The 21,971-nt window shown below is 63.4% G+C and overlaps 2 protein-coding genes across 5 annotated transcripts in view; both read right to left on the bottom strand.

Annotated features, from left to right (window-relative positions):
- Positions 1 to 11,119, bottom strand: part of ASAP3 (ArfGAP with SH3 domain, ankyrin repeat and PH domain 3) — a 46,052-nt gene extending 34,933 nt beyond the window's left edge. For 2 of the 3 annotated variants that reach the window (XM_019512526.1, XM_019512524.1), the window contains exons 1-2: positions 10,302 to 11,119; positions 2,720 to 2,894 (exon numbers count right to left, since the gene is read on the bottom strand). In XM_019512526.1, the coding sequence (XP_019368071.1) occupies positions 2,720 to 2,845 (126 nt within the window). In that variant the 5' untranslated portion in view covers positions 2,846 to 2,894; positions 10,302 to 11,119. Of the gene's footprint in view, positions 1 to 2,719; positions 3,293 to 10,301 lie in introns of those variants that run through there. The other variant, XM_019512525.1, reaches the window with a different exon arrangement.
- Positions 11,120 to 11,132: 13 nt separating this feature from the next.
- Positions 11,133 to 21,927, bottom strand: E2F2 (E2F transcription factor 2). Of its 2 annotated transcripts, none has more exons than XM_019512528.1 (7): positions 21,563 to 21,927; positions 15,289 to 15,394; positions 14,579 to 14,798; positions 13,630 to 13,788; positions 13,041 to 13,155; positions 12,300 to 12,456; positions 11,133 to 11,957 (listed from the first exon to the last, which is right to left on the bottom strand). In XM_019512528.1, the coding sequence occupies exons 1-7, from the start codon at positions 21,830 to 21,832 to the stop codon at positions 11,710 to 11,712; spliced, it is 1,275 nt and encodes a 424-aa protein (XP_019368073.1). In that variant the 5' UTR covers positions 21,833 to 21,927; the 3' UTR covers positions 11,133 to 11,709. The 2 variants fall into 2 exon arrangements, with proteins under 2 accessions (XP_019368073.1, XP_019368074.1); XM_019512529.1 differs by lacking the exon at positions 21,563 to 21,927 and adding an exon at positions 15,527 to 15,622.
- Between the last annotated feature and the right edge of the window lie 44 nt (positions 21,928 to 21,971).

Consider the following 21,971-nt stretch of genomic DNA (forward strand, 5'->3'; position numbering starts at 1 on the left):
GAGGGCTTCACACAGACCCCGTCCACTTGGCTCAACAGGGGCACGTTGCCCCGAGCCAAGCAGACCAGCAGTGGTCAAGGAGGCTCGAGAAAGGCGGGTTGACACCCAGTACGAAGCCGGCAGGCTGAAGGTGGGTCACAGCCCCGGGCCAGGGGTGCTCTGAGTGTGCGTGCCCCTGTCCTTACCCTGCATTTGAAGGGGCGGGGGTCCAGCGTTCAGGCCTTCAAACCCGATCCCCACGAACACCCCAAAACCGGGGCTCCACCCAACCAGCAGCGGCAAAGTGAACGCGTCCCTGCAGCCACGCGCCACCATGTCTACTCGTCGTCCACGGAGCAGGCCGGAAACCAATGCCCGCGCGTCTCAGAAGCGCTTCACGGGAACGCAGCGACTGGAGAGCTTCCCGTCGCCTTTTCCAGCGAAAACATTTCATTTTCCTCCTTTGAGTCATGCCGCTGCAATGCCGCGAGCGCCGGGAGCGGAGCGGCAAGGCCAACCGGTTCCAGGAGGCTGGAGCGAAGGAGCCCGTTTCCCCCCCTGAAAGAGTCCAAGATTTCCACCGCTGGAGGAGACGCAGCTCTCGACGTGCGCTGTGCTGGGCCCCGCTCGGCGCGGGTGGCGCATTTCCAGGGAATAAGCATCTCCTGTCGCTCTTCGTAGGGAACCTGCTTCTGCCACTGCTCGGGCTCGGTCCACATCCGGGGTGCTTTACCTGCCCGTTAGATTGGCAACCCGCTCCCAACCCAGGCGCGTCCTTTCCAGCTCAGCTGATCTTCCCCCCGGGCCCGAAAACACCAGTGTAACGAGCAGTCCCCATCTGCGGGGAAGCTCATCTGGTGGGAGCCTAAACAGGGAGGCAGCACGTCACGGCCCCTGAGGTGCGGAGGGGATGGGTCCGGCTATAGGACCTCGCGAGCCCTCCCTGGACGGCACTGGGCTTGGGGCTAGTCAGAGCCCAGCAAGGAGTCAGCCGGATCCGTCCTCCACAAGACACAGCTGCTGACCCCTGGCCGCGGGCTGCAACAGAGGCCGGGATTCTTGCAAACGGCCGCGGGGCTTCTGGCTCCAGGCGCGTGTGATTTGCATTCAAAATTGGTGCCAGTGCCCGTATTCCCCCACCCCCCCATTGCAAATCATTTGGTGTCTGTTTTACAGGGACGGGGGTGTTGCTTGACAGACCAGGGGGATTTTAATGCCAAGGCTTAATGGCTTAATTTGGTTGCTTTTCCTCCTGGCTGTTCCCGTGAATGGCTACGCATGGCTACCCCCAGGTTCCACCCCAGAGGTGGTTGCATTGTAAAGACAGAGTATCCAGCCATGTAGGCCAGCGAGCAGATTTTTTCGAGGCGCAGGCCCAGCACACCCATTGCCTGAGTTTGCTTTGCTGTAACACCAAGGACGCTCAGGGCACGACAGCCCATTGCCAGCCTGCTGGGGCACACCGTACCCACTCGGGCTCCCTCTGCATGCTGCAAAATGCCGCGTGGTCCCTTTCTGGCCTTCTGTGATGTTTCTTCTACTCTCTGCCAGCTGGGTCCCCTGCTCCACACCACGACCCAGGCACTAAGTCAGCTGTATAAGAGGCAGGGCTGTATAACTCAGCTACTAAAAGGGCCATATAGCCAAGAGCACGGAAATGCTCAGGCTGCCTTTGCTTGGACAGGACCAGTCCCCGGACTAATTCCCTGCCTAGCCAGCGCGGTGCAAACCGCCCCCAAAACAGTCCCGTTTGCAAGGGCGCATCTCCATCACGGGGCTGGCTTCAGAGCCTGAGCTTCGCGCGCAGCAGGGCAGGGAGCTCAAGGGCAGGAACTGCTCGGCACAGGATAAGCCTCGCATGGATCCAGTTCTGGGATCCACCTCCAGCCAAGGGCATCCCTTCTTGCTCAGCAGAGCCAGGGAGGGAAAACACAGCGGCTCATGTGGACATCCCCGCTGAGGACAGGGCAGCGCTCTGCGGAGCTGAGCTGGTCTCTGCAGATCCTGGCAGGGCTGAGACCCATAGGGACTTAGCACAAACCACCAAGAACCGCTCAGATTCGGCTCTGGGGGCACCATTTGGGACAAACCAGCTCCGTCAGCACCAGAAACTTCTCCCCAGCTTATTTTCCTTTAAAAGCGAGGAGGGGAAGTCCCTGCCACCCAGGCCAAGAGGCAGGAACCAGCTCTACCTCGCAGCCGTGGAAGCGAAACCGTCCATATACAAAAGCAGTTCTCATCTCTCTACGGTTCCCCTTTGCAAACGCCGTCAGGCTGGAAACCCCCCGGCTGCAGCCAGCGCGGTTAATCCTGCGCTTCGGAGGTAAGCGAGTGCATCGGCTTCTGCAGGATTGGGGCCCTGGTAGGCATCCCGCCTTTCTCATGGGGGGGCCTGAAAGCCCAGAACCAGAGAGCAAGAGCGCGAGCAAGTGACCCCGGGGGGATTCATGCTCCTGAATCAAGGCTCCCATCCCAGCAAAGAGGGTGCGCACAGCCCGCAGCGTCCTAACCTCTTCATGGGGCTTGAGCCAGCCTTGCTTTCCAGTGCAGCAAGACGGCCAGTGAGCCCAGGGGGGCTCCCCTTGGCCGGAGGGTCGCCTGGCAGGTCTGTGGGGGTCTCAAGGGCGTGTCGACATCAACCCTGATTTGGGGGGAAAACTTCAAGGAAAGAAGACAACAAAAGGACCCCCACTCCTAGGGGGCTGAGAGGCAGGGACCCCCCAGCCAGCCCTTGACTCACCTCCTCCAGGGCACTGGCAGCTCCCCGGCACTTGTGCATCTTGGAGGTGAAGGCCGAGGCGGCCGGGGAGCTGAGGTCCTCGGCGGTCACGGCCAGGAACTCGGACACGCTGATCTGCTCGGGCATGTTGGGCAGGTTTCCCCTGGACCTGGCGGGGCGGGGAGCAGGCGAGGGGGCAGCCTCACATCCCAGCTGGTGCCGGCTCGGGGCAAGTGCCTAGAGGCGCTTGGGAGCCTTTGTGAGCGCCTTCCTCGCCTGCCTGCCTCCCTCCCTCTCCGCGAAGCCTTTCATTGCAATCACGTGGAGATATTGTTACGCTGCCAATGCATATATGCCTGCGAGCTGGGAGCCTTGGCCCGGAGCCTGTTAAAGGCAAAGTGCATGCAGTCTCCCCCCACCCCCCGCCCCGCCAGCGCGGCCTCCGACACCGAACTCCAGAGAGAAAATCCTTCTGGGCTCTTCCCGCGTCTACAGCACCGTCGCCTGAGAGAAGACAGATCCTAGGTCTGGACTGGGGGTTGAGCTTTATCAGGCAAATCAGGCTCGGGGCCTGTCGCCGCATGTGATGCTCTTGATCCTACTTGTTGCATTAGCCTCCAGGACAACCCCGACTGCTTTCCTGGAGGCCCCGTCCTGCGAAACCTAATTCGTCACGTGTACAAGTGCCCAAACGGAGCTTCGCTCTGCGACCCGGGCAGCGTGGCACAGCTCGAGTCCCAGCGTCTGCACAGGAGTCTGGAGCCGGATCCAGGTCCTCAGCCTCAGCCACAAGCTGTCCTTCCTCTTTTGCTCTTAACCACGAGCGACAGCTTTCTGCTCGACTTCACGCACTCTGCCTCGGCGGTCCAGAGTCTCGATCAAACGCAGATGGCAAAGAGCTGATCTATGGGGCGCAAGGAGCCGAAAGCAGCTTTTCGGGGCCTCGCGCCTTGAATGCAGCTCTTGGTGGCTGAGCTCTGGAAGGACCTGGAGGGGGAACGGGGATGATGGAAGGGGAGTTGCTCGGGGTATGAAAAGGGGAAGGGGGTCTGACCACAACCTTGCAAAAGCGTTCCCCGGGGGAGATGCATCGTTCCAGGCGCAGCATCGCGCCGTTACCTCCATTCCTCCCGGGCACCTCCGCAGCACAGACGAGTCCTTACAAAGGAAAGCCAGTTTCTTTATCCTTAGAGGCACCCCAGATCACCCAGGAAATCAGATGAGAGCCCCAGTTGTGCAAGTTTCTGCCCAGTCTTCAGTCCGGCTCAAGCTGCCCCAATGAAACCAGAGCTCAAAAATTGAACAGCCCTCACTGCCCCTTTTTTGAGGGCGCCACTCACCCCCTTGACCACGAAAATAGGTCTGAAAGGGGCCAGCCCTGCTCCAGCCCTCAATACAATCACTCTCTGCACTGCAAACATTAACCAGATGGGCCTCACCACGCCCCGGCCAGAGGGTACGGGGCGTGAATAGTGTAGGGATAGTGTAAGGGTCAGCGCAGGGTTGCAGCCAGGTGTGGGGTAGAGCGCAGCACACCGCAAGGACGCAGCGATTTAGGACAGGAAGCGCTAGAAGAAGATCCCGTCTCCAGATGGAAACGCGGCGTGGACAGCCGGATCCAATTACCCGCGTCAGCATCTGGCGGGGGTGCTGGGGCCCACACCCCTGCTCCAAGGAAAAGCAAGTTGCGCTGGCCACAAAGAGAGCCTGGATCTCATCACCAGCGTCCCGGGCGCTGGAAGAGATTAAAACGTGTGCTCCAGCACCCTGCCCCTCCCTGCCGCCCCGTCCTGGGGGGCATCCCAGCGCTCCGAGTGCAGGGCCGGGGCCAGGAAATCCTCGGCTGCGTCTGGTGCCATCTGGGCAGCACGTTCCCGTGGGCCCACCCACGTCTTCCCTCCTGCCAGGGTGGCAGTGATAACAGGAGACACAATGGGTTGATTTGCAGATGGGCATGCTGCTGTCCTCGGCTGGGGGCAGGCAGGACAGCTGGCGCATGCGCCAAGGCACTGGGTGTGGGGAGACAGAGCATTTATGGCGCATTAGAGGGCTTAAAAGCGCAAAGCACAAGTGAGGGGGCAAATGTCGCCGGGCACCATCATGCTGCAGCTCACACAGGGACAACCCCTCCCGGAGCTGCCCCCACGATCCGGTTCAGCAGGGCTCGGGCTCTCGCGACCCTCCGGGCCCCAGCTGCAGAGGCAACAAGCAGGCTGTTCTGGATCCGGGGCCCAGGAATGCAGTCAGGGCAGTGGCCCCAGGTCACCTGGGAGGAGCTCCCTGCTCCACGCTGGATTTGCCCCATCCCTGCCCGCACGGGGGTAACCGCGGAGCTGCTGAGGGGCTGAGTGGGAACGGAGCAGAGCAGGGCCCGGTGCATCCGTGGGGCACATATTCAGCCCTCATAGTAAAGAATAAAACCAGACCCAAGTGCCACCCATCAAGACCAGGTGGTATTATTCCCTGGCCCCCGTCACCACCCCCAAGGGTGGAGGGAAACGGAGTCCTCCAAGAGCCCCAGGAGGCTCGCAGCCTGTGCGCCCCCTGCCCAGCCTGGCCAAGGAGGAAGCAGCCGGCGCCTTGACATTTGTTAGCTCGTGAACCCGTGTCCCGGCTGCAGCCTGGAGCAGCGCTGGGCTTCCTGCGAGCCAGCTCCGCACCATGCCGGGGCGGGGGGTGAGCGCTGTGCGCGGTGCGGTGCGGCGCTCTGACTCACTCAGTGGCTGGGCCAGCAGCTGCCTGCGGCCTCCCCATGATTTGCTCTGACTCAACATCTTTCTGGGAAGGCAGCGCGGGGCTGGGGGGCGCGAATGGGGCCAGAGGACCCGCCTGCCTGGGCTGTGGCCCCAAAGAGGCGCTTGTACACGACACGCAGAGGCTCCCCAGCCTGGAGCGCTTGCAAGCAAGAAGCATTTGTGCCGGGGGAGCCCAGTGGGGCTGGACCCTGGCTCCTGGAGTGGATGGGCGTGCGAGGAGGTCCCTATTAAGAGCCCAGTTGGGGTACAGTGGAAGTTAACCCCTCAGGCACTGGCTACGGTTCCAGGGCTCGCAGTGACGCCTCCGCCACCAGACACAAGGCCCTGGGAACCCCGACATACCTCAGAGGGTTTCGTTGCTGGTCCCCCCCACGAGCCCCACAGCAGAGCCCAGCAGTGGAGGGGTTAACAGGCTGCCTGAGAGGCCCTGGGGACCAGGCCGGGGAGGGAGGGGGGCAGGGAGGCCGGGTTGCACACCAAGGTTTCCAGCCCTGTTGCTGCAACCAGAGGAATGTGATGAATCCGGGGTTTCCAGACCCGCTGGGCTCCATAATTGCTGCAAGCCCTCGCCGCATGGACGCGCCTGCCAGCATGGCCCCCTCCCGCTGCCAGGCTGGGGCCCTAGCCACAAGCCAAAACTGGGGGGGAGGGGGAAAGAGTGGGGACCCCAGTGGGGGTGGGGGTGAAAGGTCCCCCAAGATGGGGCTAGACCAGCTGCTGTCGCCTCCAGGGGAGGGGGCCCCTCGCTGCCCTCTGGCCCCGCTCCCAGGATCGCAGCTGGGCTGGGCTCCGTCCAGCTGCCCCCTTAGCGCCAGCCGTGCTCTGGGGGGGTGCACGAGCCCGGCAAGATCCAGCCCCCAGCTCTGGGTGCAGTTGGCTTTTGTGGGGGGGGCATCAGCTGAACCCCCAGCTGCCTAAAAGGGGCAGGGGTCTGAGTACAGACCTGGGCATCAGGAACACCTGGCTCTGCCCCTTGCTGGTCAGGGAGCAAGCCCACGGCCCGCGCCAGGACCAGCGAGCTGAAGTCGGGGGCTCAGGCTTCGCCCTGCCAGCGAGATTCATGCAAAGCCAAGAGCCGAGCTGAGCAGCCCCTGGGAGAGAGGGGCCAAGGGGACCGCTGCAGCGGGGACCAGGAGGACATGCCTGGGCAGTCCCACGTCTCCCTGCAGGGCTGAGCTATCGATGCCCCTGCGGCTGCACCATGGCATTGACCCAAAGCCGCAGACATGATCCTAATGACCCGGGGCAGAGAATCCCCCTGGGCCCCCTTCACCAGGTGACCCACGGGGACAGGGTGAGGGAGGTATGGGGTGGAGAGCAGCAGGGCCGGGCCATGCCCTCCACCTGAATGCAGCATGGTGGGGACCCAGGGGCCTGCACAGGGATGGTTTTGCCCGGATCCCCCCCAGGGTACAAAGCTCCAGGCCAAGGACTACACACAGCCCCCGATCCTGAACTGCCCAGGCCCCTCCATCTCAGCCACCCACACCAGCCCCACAACCATGCTTTTTGGCCCCTGACCCTCAGCTTTTCCAGCTGCGAAATGGGGACAGTGCTTCACCTGGCTTTATAACTGCATCAAGATTCATGGCACAAGGGGGGGTGGTGACTGCTATCAAGGGGGGTCTCAACTCACTGGTCCCTCAGCCTCTGCTTACTAGGAGGGCACTCGCTGTCTTTTAGGGCCTGGGCTTTGCTAGAGCTGTCTGTGCTGTGCATGGGACTGGAAGCAAGCCCAGCCCGGCCAGGCAGAGCTGCACGGGGTCGTTTCCCCTCCTTGAATGCCTCCCTGATGCAAAGCCTGCGCCCTGGGACTGCAGGTGTGATAGAGCAGTGCTGCCCCCGCCAGCCCTTCCTCGGCAACAGGGTGCATCCAAATGCCCTGGTCCTTGCAGGGCAAAGCACCAGGCGCTCCAATGTGCCCTGGCCCCTTGCACCCACCTCCCTGCACGACAGGACGCCTTGGGCAGTTGATCCACCCCGTTACCTGGGCCGGCATTTGCATTACTGCTGAGCCCGTCTCACGCCTCAGGGCACCCACTGCAGGGAAGATCGAGTTTTTCCACCATGCACAGCTTTGCACCCAGGACCTCACGGCCTGGGCAGAACAAGCAAGGTGAGGAGTGGGGGCATGTCATGCCAATCGCTGCACCCCAGGTGCAGGGCAGGGAGAGTTGGAGGACCCCCGGAAAAGGCTATGCCAGGCTTCATGGGGGCTGCGGGACTGCTAAGGAGCAGCCTTACACCTGGCCAGGTGGTTTCTTTATGGCAATTCCCCCACAGTATGGGGAGCAGGGAGGAAAGCATCTGGGGTGATTCTGCATTTGTGGTCCACCCTTGTCAGGAGGGAATGACAAGCCTCCGTGGCCAGCAGCCCCCAGCCTGGTCCAGCCGCAGCCGCAGGCACCCACTGCTAGCAGGGCTGGGGACAGGGCCTCGCACGGAGGTGGCTCCGGGTGGGGAACCAGCAGCAGCATCTCCCCAGGCAGACGCTTCGCCCAGGGGAAACTGAGGAAAGGGGGACAGCCCACCTCAAAGGCAGCGAGGAGCGGTGCAGGAGCCGTTTTGCAGCCCGACTGCAGTGTCGTCGGCGCAGCACAAGGTGGCAATACGAGCTCAGGCTGGATCCGGCCCCTGCCTACGTGGAGCCTAAAGTGACCCTTGACCTTGCTTAACCCCTGCAGTGCCGGAGCAGCTGTGTTTTGCCCCGGCAGGTGAGCATGGGGTGCGCCTCCCCTTCCCCGGGAGCACCCTCCTCCCCCCGCCACGTGGTGGGTGGGCTCTGGCTCCCGGGTCCATGGGCAGACGTGACTTTTTTTGGTTTTCTGCAAAAAGGCAAGATCCACAGGGCATCCCAGGAGAAAAGCACGAGCCTGGGGGTGGGGGGAGCCCAGGCTTCCCCCCCCTGCTCTGGGGAAGCGCCCACAGTCACCAACTCTTTCATGCCAGTCTAAGCACTCCCCGAAGCTGAGGCCAGGACCTCCTCACAGGGCTGGGGCATGCATCCCTGGCCAGCTCTGCCCAACGGCTTGCAGGGACGTGGCCACCAAGTGCCCTGACCCCAGCCTGGCCTAGGACTCAGGGGAGTCTCTGAGCTCTTGTCTCAGCTGAGCTCCCTGGTAAAGCCGGAAAGCGCAGTCCCCCAGGGTTATCTCCACCTCGCAGACTACCACTGCCCTGCCCCAGGCTGCCACAGCACCTAGTCATGGGCATGGCCCCTTCTCCAGCGCCTGCAACCTGGGCAGCAAGGATTGCGGCACTGAGGTGCAAGAGACTGAAAAACTTGGGAACTGGATGATAGTCTCTGAGTTGGGGAGCAGCTAGTTAGAGACCAAGGGTCTGCAGAGGTTGCCAGCTGTTCTACAGTTAAAGTTGATTATTTCACTCTTCTCATTCATCAGATGCCTGCAATTACTGAACCCAATGATTGCTTCAGGCCCCACTTGCTGCATCAGGGCTCAACCCCATAGCCGCATCCATAAGACATTCTCTCCGCAGCCCTTCCTTTCCTGCACGGCCCCTCCGCGGAGCCTGGACGCAGACATCTTCCCTCTGAGAATAGCTGTAAAAGAACTGCACCAAGCACAGGTCAGGTTTGTTTTTTCAAGAAAACCATCAGCTGAAAAACAAGTTTTATTTCCACCCCCCCACACACCTCACAAAACACCAAAGTCACACGTTTCCTGAATAAACATGGTCTCCTCCGCAACGCGGCTGAGCCCAACGCAGGAGAACCACCCCAGGGACGCTTTAAATACGGCCACCTTTGAAAACAACCCTCGTGGAAAAAGGTGGTTTACATTATAAATACAGTGCAATAATTAGGTACAGTTTCACAATATTAAGACAGAAGGCAGCTGCATGGCCCAGGTCGCAATCCTCAAAGGGTTTCAGAGGGGAACGAGCGCACAAGGGGAAACTAGGAGGTGTTGGACGCTTTCACAACCGGCCGTGGTTCCTTAAAGCGTGGCGATACGGAGGAAGCAGAGCGACACGCTCGCAGCACCGGGCACTTCACACCTGCCTTGACTCCCGAACATCCCCGAATTGGTAAGACGGGCCTGAGCTCTGCTAAGAGCGACGATCCACTCATATTGCAGTGGAAAAGCCTCTCCAAGGAAGAAAGGCCATGCCAGCTGCCAGCAGGCAAAGAATTATTCTGCAACCGAGACAACTGCAAACCAGTTCCCAGCTCAAACGCTGCCATCGCGGTGGGCATTAGCGAGGGCCGCTTTCCGCCCTCAGAGCACCCTGGGTTTCTGCAGAGTTGTGCTTCAAACATAAAACTGTAGGAAAAAGCTTATTTCCCCGCCCCTAGCGAGAGGCAGCCGCGGCAGGCCAGCTTCCCTGCGCTGCTCCCTTCCCCTGGCCCATTCGGTCTGGTTTTGCACCACGTTGGCTTTGTCCAAATGGGGGGTTTGAAGGGGGTTTAAATCGCTTGATCTGGCTCCGTCTCAAATGAACTTGGCCCACCGATGCCCGCTACAGCCGCTTGCCTCACCCAGCGCTTTGGAAACAGTTAGGGTTACCGGGTATACCCAATGCGCTCCCATGCAGCACTTCTCCGTCTCAGCTGGGTCAAAGCCTCGCGAGCAGGGTAAGCTCAGCCTGCTGAGTCCAGGAAGCCCTGAACCTGTACTAGTGCATTAGTGTTGTTAGACACTTGCATCCCCTGCCTGCCTTGGCCGATGGCGGGTGCAGGCAGGGCCGGGGGCTCGGTGCCAGGAGTGGCTTCCCCCACTGCCTGGCAGAGGACAGGGTAGCACAGCCCAGACCACTCGGAGCCAGGCAAAAGGGCAGCGCGGCCCAGCCCACCTGCACTGAAGGTGATGGGAGAGGAGGGGACCAGTGGCTGGGACCCCACCAAGAAGCACCATCAGGACGCAGCCGGGCTGTGCACATCCCCCAGGCTGCTTTTGCATTCGCTCATGGAGCAGAGTTAAGGGTTAATAACTCGGGGGTCCCCAGTGCACACAGGGTCTCCATGCCTAGCTCAGGACGGGGGCCAGCATCAGCTCAGAGCCCAGGGGGGCTGGTACCTTCTGGGAGGTCTGCTTCGGTCCCCCCCAGCCTTGCCCGGAAGAAGCAAGCCCCGCCACCCCCGATCCCGCAGTACCGAGACGACTTCCCACCCAAGCCACGGAAATGAGCTGGATGCTGGAGTCGTGTCCCTGGCTTGTTTGTGGGGGACAGTGTGGGTCCCCCAGGCCCTCCATCCCAACCAGGAAATCAGCAGGACCCACCACAAAAGCCTCTCCCCAAGCAGACACTGTACCTCTTAAAGGAAGCAGGGCGAGAGACCCCGCTCCCCGCCCAGCTCCGAGGGGCCCCGGCCCAGCCTGCCGTGATGGGGGCCTCTGGGTTCACTGAGCCAGAGCCGCAGCGACCCTAGGGCAGGGAAGGGAAGCACCGGAGGGAGCTCCAGGCTTCCCACGGGAGCCACAGACCTGCCACTAGCTCCAGGGTCCCCTGGCAGCAGTCTGCAATGCAGCCGGCAGCACGGGCACCAGGACAAAGCAGCTGCCAGGAGCCCAGCGTGCCCAGAACGAGGTGGTTTGGGCGCAGCTGGAGCCGGGAGCCGCGTGTCCTGCCCTGCCTCTGGCTGCTGCCCAGAAGCCCCAACGCAGCCCTGGCTCCTCACGAGCTTGGGCGATGCATCAGATCAAGTCACTGAGACCCCATGGTGCAAAGCTGCTGGTCCCTTGCAGCTGCTCCAGCTCCCACCAGCAACTGCAGGGTCCCGAGGATGTTACCAAGCCACCAGCCGTGCCCACAACCCCCACCACAGACCTGAGCAGGATCAAGCAGCGGCACTTACCCCACCTCCCTGTGCTGCAAAGCCGTGCAGCACTGCAACCCCCCAGTGCATACAAGACTCTGCCGTGAGAGCCCCGGTCTCCTGCAGGCTTCCGGTCCAGTCCCAGTCTCCCCAGCTGGGGGAGAAGACAGAGGCATTGGGGAGGATGGACACGATCCAGGTCCCGCAGTGCATTGGGGTAGAGCGCTGGGCTGGGGAGCATCTCTTTGGTCCTTCATTGCACCATTAGCTACATGTGGTCTGTGCTGCCCTCAGCAGGGGCAAGGGGTGAGGACACCCCCCCCCTTGCGACCAAGGACGGGGGCTGGGGCAGGAGGGGGTGTACCATGCCCCACATGAGATCTCGGTGCCCCTGGCTGGAGGCAGACACATCAAGGCAAAGCCCCGGGCGCCGGGGAGGTCGTTAGCACCACGCCGAGGAGGGACGAGGCCCCAGCTCAGTTCTGCAGCAGCTCGCCCAAGTCGTAGGTGTCGAAGAGGTCGCTGACCCCCTCGCCCCCTTCCAGCCCCCACAGGTAGTCCTCCGGGTCCAGGGGCGGCGAGAAGCTGACGAAGGGGACTGAGTCCAGGTAGGAGGTGGAGGGCAGCTGGTCCTCCGTCTGCTGCAGCAAGGGGTGCGGGGAGTCCAGCAGCCCGTCCCCCACCTCCAGCAGGGAGCCGGGCAGGGCCACCTTCGGGGACGCCGCTGGGGAGAGAGCGGAGAGCTCGGCGTAAGGAGCTGGCAGGCAGCCCAGCGCGCATGGTCCTGCCCCCTGCCACGACGTCCGTGGCCCCTCCAGGCTGCACAGCCATGGCCCTGCACCTCCCCGTTCCCCGGTTGTGTTCCTCAGAGGGCCCTGGCGAGGCCCCCCACATCCCCCGCTAGTCCTGCCCCTGTTCCCCCCACATCCCTTGCTAGTCCTGCCCATGTTCGGAGCAGGGGGTGCCGAGGGGACGGACGGCAGCTAAAGGCTGTGGTGAGAGAGAGGAAGCAAAGGCAAAACGCTGGGGAAGATGGAGCCTGAGAGCGGGCAGGCAAAGGCCTCACCTTTGGCTGGAGAGGGCTCAGTGCTGCTGCGGCTGTCCTGGAGGGAGGGCTCGAGGAGCCGGCTCTCGCTGGCCGGACTGTCCTCGGCCACCTCCTCGGGGCACAGGTACACCTCGATGGGGCCGTTGGCGCTGCGCAGGTGCAGCTGCACATTCTCCTGCGGAGGGAGAGGGGGGATGTCAGGCTGGCCCAGGGGATCACCCCCCCCGCCCAAGACCGGCAGGGCATGGAGCAAGCTGGGCATGGCCGAGCAAGAGCCCACAGAAGCACGAGCCCCAGCCCAGCCGCGCCATCCCCGTCCGGAGCAGAGTCCCGGCCGACTCGCCTGGCCTCGTGGGTCCAGCCCGCGAGCCGTCTGCTCTCGGAGGGGGCCCTGGCACCACGTTAAAAGCCTGGGCAAGGTCTGCTTGCTGTGAACAGCCTCTTTGGGAAGCAGGCACCCAGCATCCTTGAGGCGCAGCTGAGCCGGCACAGCCATGCGGCGATGACCGAAGCACATGCCCCCAGCTGGAGGATTTCCAGATGCCTCGGACTGCAGGCGCTGGGCTGGCACTCACTGCCCATGCCCAGCTCTGCTACTAAGGTCCCTACAGGACCAGTCGCTGAGTTGCCCCAGCATCATCCTCCTTCCTTTGTCCGACCGGGCTTGGCAAGGCAGGGACCCCCCGCGGGGATGTACAGCTCCTAGCACCACGGCGCACCGGTAACAGCAAAGGGAGGAGCAGCCTTTGCTCCACGCACCTCGTGGCAGTCCGGCACCTCCAGCCTCGTCTCCGGAGGCGCCTTGACCACGATCACCGTCTGCTCCCGGAAGTTGCTCATGGCGCGGATGTCCTGGTAGGTGACGTACGCCAGCGTGGGGGGCGCGGAGTTAAAGGAAACAGTGGCCTCAGACTGGCATCAGCGCCTCAACCCCCCGTATCCCCCACCCCCCAGCTGCAGCCCCGGGCCCAGGGAACAGGTGTGCACCGGAGGGGCAGCGCGCCTGGACAGCACCCAAAAGCCTTGGCCGCTAGAGGCGAAGCTTTCTTGGCTGCAGCTCGGAGGCTCCTTGGCAGAGGAGAGGAGCCGAACCCCAGCCAAACCGAGCAGGCTCCCTTCCCAGCTTGCTTTCAAACAGCAGCATGGGTCAAGCTGAGCTCTGCCTGGCATCTGGCTTCCTCGCCCCCGAAGCGGGAGTTCAGCCCATCCCAGGGAAGAAGCTCATCCCTCGGGACCGCTCCATCCTCCCTCGAGATCCCCCTTCGGGCCCCACACCGCTGGAGGCTTGTCCTCCGTGGAGATGTCTCTGTGCCCTTCCCCGTAACCCCGGGCCTGCAGGGAAGGATATCTCTGGTTAGTCCCATCCTCGGTCAGGTGCTTCAGCTGGAGGGTGCAGTCCTGGATGAGCCCGTCCAAGGTCCTCTCGGACTTGGAGAGATCCACCAGCTCCTGGCGCATCGTCTGCTGCTTCGCCGCCATAGAGGTGTCCTCGAAAAGCCCCGTGCCCCTGGAGAGGGCAAGCAGAGCTAATTGTGAGAGCCCGTGGTGGGAGCCTGGGCCAGGACAAGCTGTGCCTTGGAGAGAGGCAGCTCCTAGCACACCACGAAGCATCAGCACAGACCCGGGTGAGCTAGTGACCGGCATCAGCCGATGCAATGGCACCCACCGCTTGCGGGGAAGGAACAAGGCTTCCCCAGAGGATAATTATGGGAGAAGCTTCTCCTAAGCCCAGGGAGCTGGTGGCTCATTTACACCCCCGTGGCCCTTTCTAATGCAACGGGAGGGGGGGACATAAGGGTCAACCCCGCTCCTGCATCCTGTGGGGGTCTGGATTCAGTGAGCTCTCGTGGGCTGTTGCACCGGCTAAATTACAGACCAAATGAGCCGTCACTGGGTTTAACCCGGCAGGGGCAGATTTAACTTGCTGGGGGCAGTGGGAAGGGGACTTCCCGTGAGAAAGGACCAGGCCCGGTCCTGCCCCCAGCCTGGCGCACGGCAGGCTCGGAGCAGGGCTGGCTGGCTACTTCAACCTAGGGCTCGAGGGGGCTCACAAGACGTTATGACCCTGTTGAAAGAGCCAAGAGTGGGTGCTGGCAGGAAAGGCCTGCCCTGTCCACACAGGGTTAGAAACCAGGCGAGTAGAGATCGCGTAGGAACCTAGCTCCTGTCCCCGTGAGCCCCGGGGAAGCCCAAGGAGGGTCACGCCTGGCCCAGACAAGAGCCAAACGACCCCCGTTGGACCTCCTGACCCTCCCCAGGGTGCCTGGCTCCACACACCCTGCCCGGGCACCACTTACATCCACTGGATGTTGTTCTTGGACTTCTTGCGGATGAGCTGGATGCCCTCCAGCACATTGGTGATGTCGTAGATGCGGCGCTTCTGCACCTCCAGCACCTCGGCCGCGCGGTTCAGGTCCAGCACGCCGTCGCCCGACTCGCTGAGCAGGCGGATGAACTTTTTGGTCAGGAGCCCCAGAGAGGTGTCGTACCGCGTCTTCTCCCCGGGGGACTTGGGGGCTGTCATGGGATGAGAGGAGACACTTGAGGTGGTTTGACCAAGGGGGAGAAGGCCTCTTGGGGGTGGAGAGCTCATCCACACCGGTGCCCAGCTGATGAGGTGTAAAGGGCACCCCCTTCTCCACCAGCCTGGTGCAGACAGGTGGGAGCTGAAGACCCTTTTTGGTCAGATGCTTGGGAACTGGGCTGCGCTGTCCCTGAGCCCAAAAGCTCTCCAGCCAGGTGGGTCACACCCTGCCCTACACCCAGGACGTAGCTGCCCAGGGATGCTCGTTAGCGTCACCGCCGCCCAGGGACGCTGGGACGGCATCCGACTGGAGCAAGACCCCAGGCCAGGCACACGCTGCCAGGCTGGCCCACAACAAACCAGCCCAGTTCTCCCTGCAGAGACCCGTGGGCCAACAAGCCTCTCCAGCAGCTCCGGGGACCAGAGCCACGGGTCTCTTGTCCCGGATCTGCCCCCACGTCACCGCCTCCCGGCGCCACTTACTCTTGGGGCTGGCGATCCGGCTGACCGCGTGGTCCTTGCCCTGGGGCGTCCGGAACTCGGGGATGCCCGGCTGGCCGGTCCCTTCCAGATCAAGCTTCCTTTTGGCCTGGGGAGACAAGGCGGAGAGGGGTCAGACATTCAGTGCCACGCAGGAGACCCCACAGCTCACCACGACGGCCTCGGGCTGGGGACACGGCCGACCTTGCTTTGCCCCCCGGCGCACAAAACAGACCCTTACCTCCATGCACAATCAAGGAGTCCAGGCTGCATTAGCTCTGCCCGGGCCCCCTCAAGCCAGGCCAGCAAAGCCCCGTGGCACGATGGCACTGCACTGCACCCCCAAGGCCCCCCGCCAAGCCCCTGGCAGGGCCAGCTGCAGCTTCTCCGGAGCAGGCCAAAGGGAGCCTCCCGGGGCAGCTGTGCCGGAGCCTCGGGGACATCTGTTTCTCCCTGCGGCCTGGACCCAGGCCGTGCCCGCCACGGCCGGAAAGAGCCAGGCAAGCCCCAACTCCACCCCCACCCCGGACAGGAGCCCAGGGCGGAGGCCAGCACGCGGCGGCTGATGCAGGGACACAGCCTCAGGGCTGCCCAGCTGGCAGCATTCCCTGCGCTGGGCGCGCTATCGGAGACAGCCAGCTGCAGGAAGGAGCTTGCGAGAGCCACGTCCGGTTACGCCAGCCGGTTCTGGGAACTGGCTGCCGCTTGGCCCCTCGCAGGGGGCGCAGAGGCTGGGCAGGGGGTCCGTCAGCACGGTCCTGGCCCACCGAGGGGCTGCGCAGGGGTCGCGGGCATGGCCCCGTGCAGGGGGGGGGCGGGAGTCCTGCAGGGCTACCCACCCCGAGCACTTCCCGCTGCAGGCAGGCATGAGCGCCCGGGGAAGAGATGCAAGGCAGCTGCCGCATGGCTTCCTGAGTGGTTTGGGGACAGGCCCTGGCGCTGCCTATCGTGCCATCAAGTGCTTCCCCTTCCGGGCAAAGCCGGGGGCCAAGCAGGATCAAGGTCACCGGCAGCCTCGGGGTCACCCTGGGCTCCCAGGACACCGGGCAAGACAGCCGCGCACCCCTCCTGCTCCAGCAAGCCTGTGGGCCCCTACTCCTTGCCCCGGGGGACTCAAAGCTGTCTCCTGCATCCGTGAGCTTTGCCCACGGGCACTGCCGGCACCGGGAGGGTTAAAGCGAAGCACATGCATTGGCACCTGCCAGAGACATAATACCGCAGGCGCAGCTGCTGGGCCCTGCCTCCCCAACCGGGGGCGGAAACGGGGGAATCTCCCCTCCCCGCTGCCCCCGGGGCATCTGCTGGTAGCAGGGCAGGTGGCTGGGGCAGCTCCCCCCAAGCCACCGCGGGAAGGCACAAGGGTGATGGGGGCGCAGCTTGGCTTTGCAACAGCACTGGGGCAGGTAGCTAGGACGAGCCTGCTGTAGAGCTGCCCCCCCACAGCATCACAGGTCTCCAGGCTGAGAGGCAGGGGATGGGGGGCACAGGCCCCGATCCTCACTCCGATGACAAGCACCAGACGCCCGGATACGTCCGGTGTCGAGGTCCCCAGGGAGCAGCGGTTCCTTCTCCCCGGGGGCAGGGAAGGGAGGCGAACAGCATGGGATGCTCCCCATCCGCCTGGAGATTACATGCATGACCCCCCTAGACGCACATGCTGCGTGTGCATGGGGCCAGGCCAAGCTGACGGGAACAGAGGGACACTCGAGAGGCCCCGGGGCGCGGGGATGGCGGGAACGCCGGGGCAGCCCCATCGCAGCTGCCGGCCTGGGCCAGCACCGACGGAGCGGCCGCCCGGCCCCGCGGGGCAGGATTAGCCGCATGACAGCTGGCCAGCTGAGCCCGCGCTAACAGCCGCGCAGCGCTCGGGCGCGGGGGGGGCAGGAAGAGGCTGGGATGGATCCAGAGCGGACGCAACACCGCAGGGTTTAACCAGCCCAACCCGGCTGGGGAAAGCCCCGTCCAGCAGGTCGCGGGGTCTGTCCCTGGCCGTGTTGGAGGGGGCAGAGGAGAAGGAACCTCCCCATTTTCTGCTGAGAAAGCACAATCCTGCCCGCAGCCCAGCGCCGCGCACGGGCCCCGGGCTCAGGAGCGTCGCAGCAGCCGGGCCAGGAGACCAAAGTGCAGGGTAGAGGAGGAAGAAAAACCCTGAGAGGTGCGGGGGAGCCCTGGCAAGCTTCAGGCCCTGCCCTTGCCCCAGGGGCCAAGCTGGGTGACGCCCGTGACGGAGGGCCCCGCTCCTCCAGCCCAGGGCAGCCCCAGCACGTCCGCCCCGGGACGCTGGCAGGGTGCCACTCAGGTGGCGCTGGGCCGAGGCCTCCAGGCCGGTCCCATCCCCGGAGCCCTGCCAGCACCCCTCCCCTCCCCTCCCGGGTGTGGGAACGCAGGAGGGAGTTATCAGAGCCGGGCACACCCTTTGCACACGAGCAGGGTGAGTCAGGGTGCTCTTCCCACAGCCCTCTCCGCCCTGGCTCTCCCCAGCCGGAGAACAGCTTAGGCAAGCATTTGGCAGGGCTGGTCCAGATAGGGACCATCGTGCCTCGAGCAGAGGGCAGCAGGCTTGCAGCTGGCGAGAACTTGGGTTCAACACTTAGGCCAACTCCTGTGGGTGCAACGTCTTGCCTTCAAGATGGAGCAGGGGAAACCCTGCAAAACAGCACGACGATCCCAGCATCCTTCGGCCAGGGAGATCGTGCCTAAAGCCTGCCCGGGTGAGCCTCCGTGGCAGGCCTGAGGACACCCACATACACGACGCGCAGGTCTGGGCACCGAAGCAAACCGCTCTCTGGGCCCAGCTGCACTCGCCAGCCAAGCCAAGCAGCTCTGCTCCAAGCCTGCCCCCGAAACAGAAGGCGTCGCGGAGAAGGTGGATATGGAAAGCAGGGGGCTGGGAAGCCTCTTGTCATCGTGGTCCCCGAGCGAGCACTTTGCAAGCATCCCGCTAACAAGGGATGGGCAGGCTGAGGGGGTAGGACCACAAGCCCCAGGAGTCCTGCATCATGAGCCATGTTCGCAAGCGCTGCATGTGGCTCCCGGGTCCGCACAAACCAGGAGACCAGCCGGGGCAACACTTAGGGTAACGAAGCCGTGTGCCTGGCCTGCACGGCCTCCTTGCCACGAGGAGAAATGCCATCGGTGCAGGCTTCTACCCCTTGTCCCAATACCCACCGCTGCCAAGTGCCCTTTGCACAAGGAGAAAATGCTGACCAGCTCCCGGTTTCCGATCAAACCGATTCTCCTGTGGACTCTGACCCTCCAGCCTCCCAAAGCCGGGCAGGCGAGGGCAAGCCGCTAGTCTCCAGGAGCCGCAGAGAAGAGCTCAGGCAAGAGCGTCACTAGGAAGCGCAGGGAAACGACACCGCGGCTCTCGACACAGATCATTTGCTGCTCCCGAGCGGAAAAAGTAGCCTCAGCATCACAGCCAGGCCTGGAAGAACGCGTGAAATTAGGATGGGGGGGCCGCAAGGCAAAACTGCAGAAAAGTTGCAGATGTGTTTCTTAAATCCACACGTACTGACCTCCTTAATCTGCACGCCGAGCAGAAACCCAGTGCATAAAGGTCCCTGTAGCTACCGCCCAACCCGATTGCATGCAACAGAATCGCTCTTCCCCGGCCAGGGCCCTCGTGTCCGGGCTCGCCTGCCTCCACGGCGCAGACCGGGAATTCAGGTCAGAGGCACAATGCGAGAGCACACGTCGTGCACCGTGCTTGCTCTCCTCTGAATGGAAGCAAGTGCAGGACACGGCTACAGCAAAAGGTGTGCCCAAAAAGAAGACGCAACGGGCTCGGCGCACGTGCAGGGCAGCGAAGTGCAGCACTCACTTTGCCGGTCACGATTTGCTGCCTGCAGCTCCCATTAGGACAAAGGGAGGATCTCAATCTGCGCGGCACATCTCGAGCGCCCCGCATCCTTCAGGCCCGCCGGCCGTTTGGTAGCAGAGCCATCACGCTGCGCAGCTGCACAGACTGGGAAGGGGAAGCAGCTGCCACTGAACTGCTATTAGAGGCCTTGAACTTGACGGGAGCGAGGCTGTTGCAGGGCTGCCATTAGAAACCTTGAAATGAGGGAAGCCAGCAACCCCGAAACTCCCCGAGAAGCCTTGGAAACGAGACGCCGGCCAGTTAACACCATAGCACAGCGCCCTGCGCGCTTGGTGGCTGCTGCTAAGTTCAGGTTCAGCGTGCACGACGCACGGCGTGGCCTTCTGGCCTTGTATTTTTTTTTTTTTTAACCCTGCAATATGCAAATCTACCAGCAGGCAGGAAAGGGAGTTTTTTTTTTTCTTTTAATTATATAAAGAAAAGCCAAGACTCGCCGTCTGAGCTACACACAGCGCTGCACCGGCTTCCCCAAAAAGCACATTTTAAAAGAGACGCAGTTAAACTGGTGCAACGGTGCACGTGGCTGCTCTGAAATGGCCTCGCAGTCGTTTGAAGGCAAACCGACTTTGTGATCAGAGACCGAGCCAGCTGCTAGCACCGAGCGTGAAACGCGACCCCTCGCAACAGACAGTGGAGGGGGATTAGCCCCTCTCTACGGGGCAGTCGAGGCCGGCCTGGATACTCACAGCAGCAAAGCTGCGGCAACTTGGCGGAGCTTGTGCAAGCCCGGCGGGGACCGGAGAGCATGGCAGCTGCACGGCTCCGTTCACCGTCCATCTAGCCCCAGTTTCCCCACCTGCAAGCACAGGGCATCAGGAAAGGGGGAAGCGGGCAACCCTAACGCAGGGACAATAGCTCTGGGACTGTCCTTGATGTGATGGGAGCTGGCAGAGCTTTAATACCCTCAGAGGAAAGGAAGGTGCCACACAAAATCGGGGCCTAATGCCGCCCGCAGCTCAGCGCAGCAACCGTACGACGCCTCGCTAGCTTCAGCCCCGCGGACTCGCGCCCGGGGACAGGCTCGGGGTCTCCGCGGGTTGCTGCCCCAAACGAAGGCAACGCGCTCCCGTTTGCTCAGGAGGGATTTTGGCAGCGCTGCAACAGGCCACGAGGCATCTCCGGGCTGCGCCGCACGTTCGGCCCCGTTGCCGGAGCCCAAAGACGCTCCAACACCCCGTGAGGAGACAGGTGGAGCTGGCAGCCGACGGCGGAGCCGAGCAGAGGGCGATCGGTCTCCGGCAGGACGGCGCGGCTTGGCAGCACGCGGGGAAAGGGCGAGCCAGAGGCTGGGGCACGGGCCACACCTGCTCGGAGGCTTCAGCGGCCGAGGGGGAAGCTGGGGGACCTGGCTGCGTCCCAGCCTGGGGGAGGGCAGAGCCTCACCGTGAGACGCCAAGGACACGCAAAGCCTTCGGCCTCCAGACGGGCAGGCAGATGCCTGACGGCGCGTGCCCGACGGCAGAGCCACGGCCCGCACCCCGCGCCTGGACATCGGCAGGAGCCAGTGGGGCTTCCCCCGCATCGCAACTGAAAAGGCTCTGCCTGGTTTCGCTCCTTGGGGGATTTAAAGCGCGAGGATGCCCCGTCCCTCACAGCGCAGCTGCGCTCCCCCGGCCCCCGTGCCCTCCCTGGGGCAGGGCAGGGAGGCCCGCGTCGAAGGGAAGCGCAGACCCTTGCAACAGGGGTTAAAATCATTCCCTGAGCTAAGAGCCAAGCCCACGGTGCGGTGCAGCGGGCAGGACCTGGGGTCTGGGAGGAGGGCAGAGTCGAGGCCCGGCCTTGCTTGCCGACACCGTGCCTCAGTTTCCCTCGCTGCTTCCTGGACCCCAGAACATGCTTTGAGGTCGGCAGGTGGAGAATGGCAGATGGCAGGTCTGCCCCCCCGACCTCATTTCAGGGCCAAGGCTGTAGCCAGAAGCTTGCTCAGCTGCACGCAGGTCCCCAGACCGATGCCGACTTCTCGCCGGGACTGTCACCGAGTCAGAGATTCGCACGGGGCGGGGGGCTGAGGTTGAGCCAAGCCCCTGCTGCAGGAAGCTCTGAGATGCAAGATGCGCTTCTTGAACAGGAAGAAAGCTTTTCTACGGCCTCAGCTCCCGAGGGCGCAGGGTTGCCGAGGGGCGTAAGAGCTCATTGCAACGACTGGAAAAAAGAGGAAGGCGCCAGCAGGATTCGACCAGGGCCACGGCAAGTGGAGACACGCAAGCCACTTGGCCGAGCCTTCGGGCCCGGTTTTAAGCCGCCACAACTTTGCCCAGGAAAGACAGCTCCGCACTCGGTTGTTCCACTGCCCCGCGCCCGTGACGCGGGTCCCAGCGTCGCCCACCGCCCCCCGAGACACGCGGGGCTGCAGGGTGCGGACACACGAGGGGAAGGGGGCGAGGGGGACGTTACCGGCAGCCTTCCCGCAGAAGCAGAGCGGATGGCTCTGAGCTCCGGTCCCTGAGGGGTGGCATAGAGGCCCCCGCCGCCGGCCGCCGGCTGGGGGTACTGGCTGAAGCAGCTGGTCGGGATGGCGTGCATCTGCGGGCTGCTCCGGCTGGAAGTCCCCGAGTCCGCCGGGCTCACCCCGGCCTTTGGCTGCTGGTGGCGGGGGGGGAGAGCTGCCAAGCAGGACCCCCCGCTTCCTGCAGCGGAAGACACTCCCCCGGGGATCTGCAGCATGGCAAAGTCCTTTCCGAGAAGCCCAGCTGGTGGGTGGGTGGGGAATCTCGCCCGGCGGGGGGAGGGCTAAGCACCGAGGTGCCGCTTCATTTGCTCAGACGCCCGGGACGCCGGCAGCGCCCCCCCGCATCAGCTGGGG

This window comes from Gavialis gangeticus, unplaced genomic scaffold (genome assembly GCF_001723915.1).
Source record: "Gavialis gangeticus isolate Ggan-Ray unplaced genomic scaffold, GavGan_comp1, whole genome shotgun sequence".
Taxonomy (NCBI): domain Eukaryota; kingdom Metazoa; phylum Chordata; order Crocodylia; family Gavialidae; genus Gavialis; species Gavialis gangeticus.

Excerpts from the sequence above, each read along its gene's own strand:
- E2F2 (XM_019512528.1), bottom strand. The coding sequence starts at position 21,832 with ATGCTGCAGATCCCCGGGGGAGTGTCTTCCGCTGCAGGAAGCGGGGGG. Across the intron at positions 15,395-21,562 it reads CTTCTGCGGGAAGGCTGCCG|GCCAAAAGGAAGCTTGATCT; the intron begins GTAACGTCCCCC and ends TTGTCTCCCCAG. Across the intron at positions 11,958-12,299 it reads TGAGCCCTCTCCAGCCAAAG|CGGCGTCCCCGAAGGTGGCC; the intron begins GTGAGGCCTTTG and ends CTCTCTCCCCAG.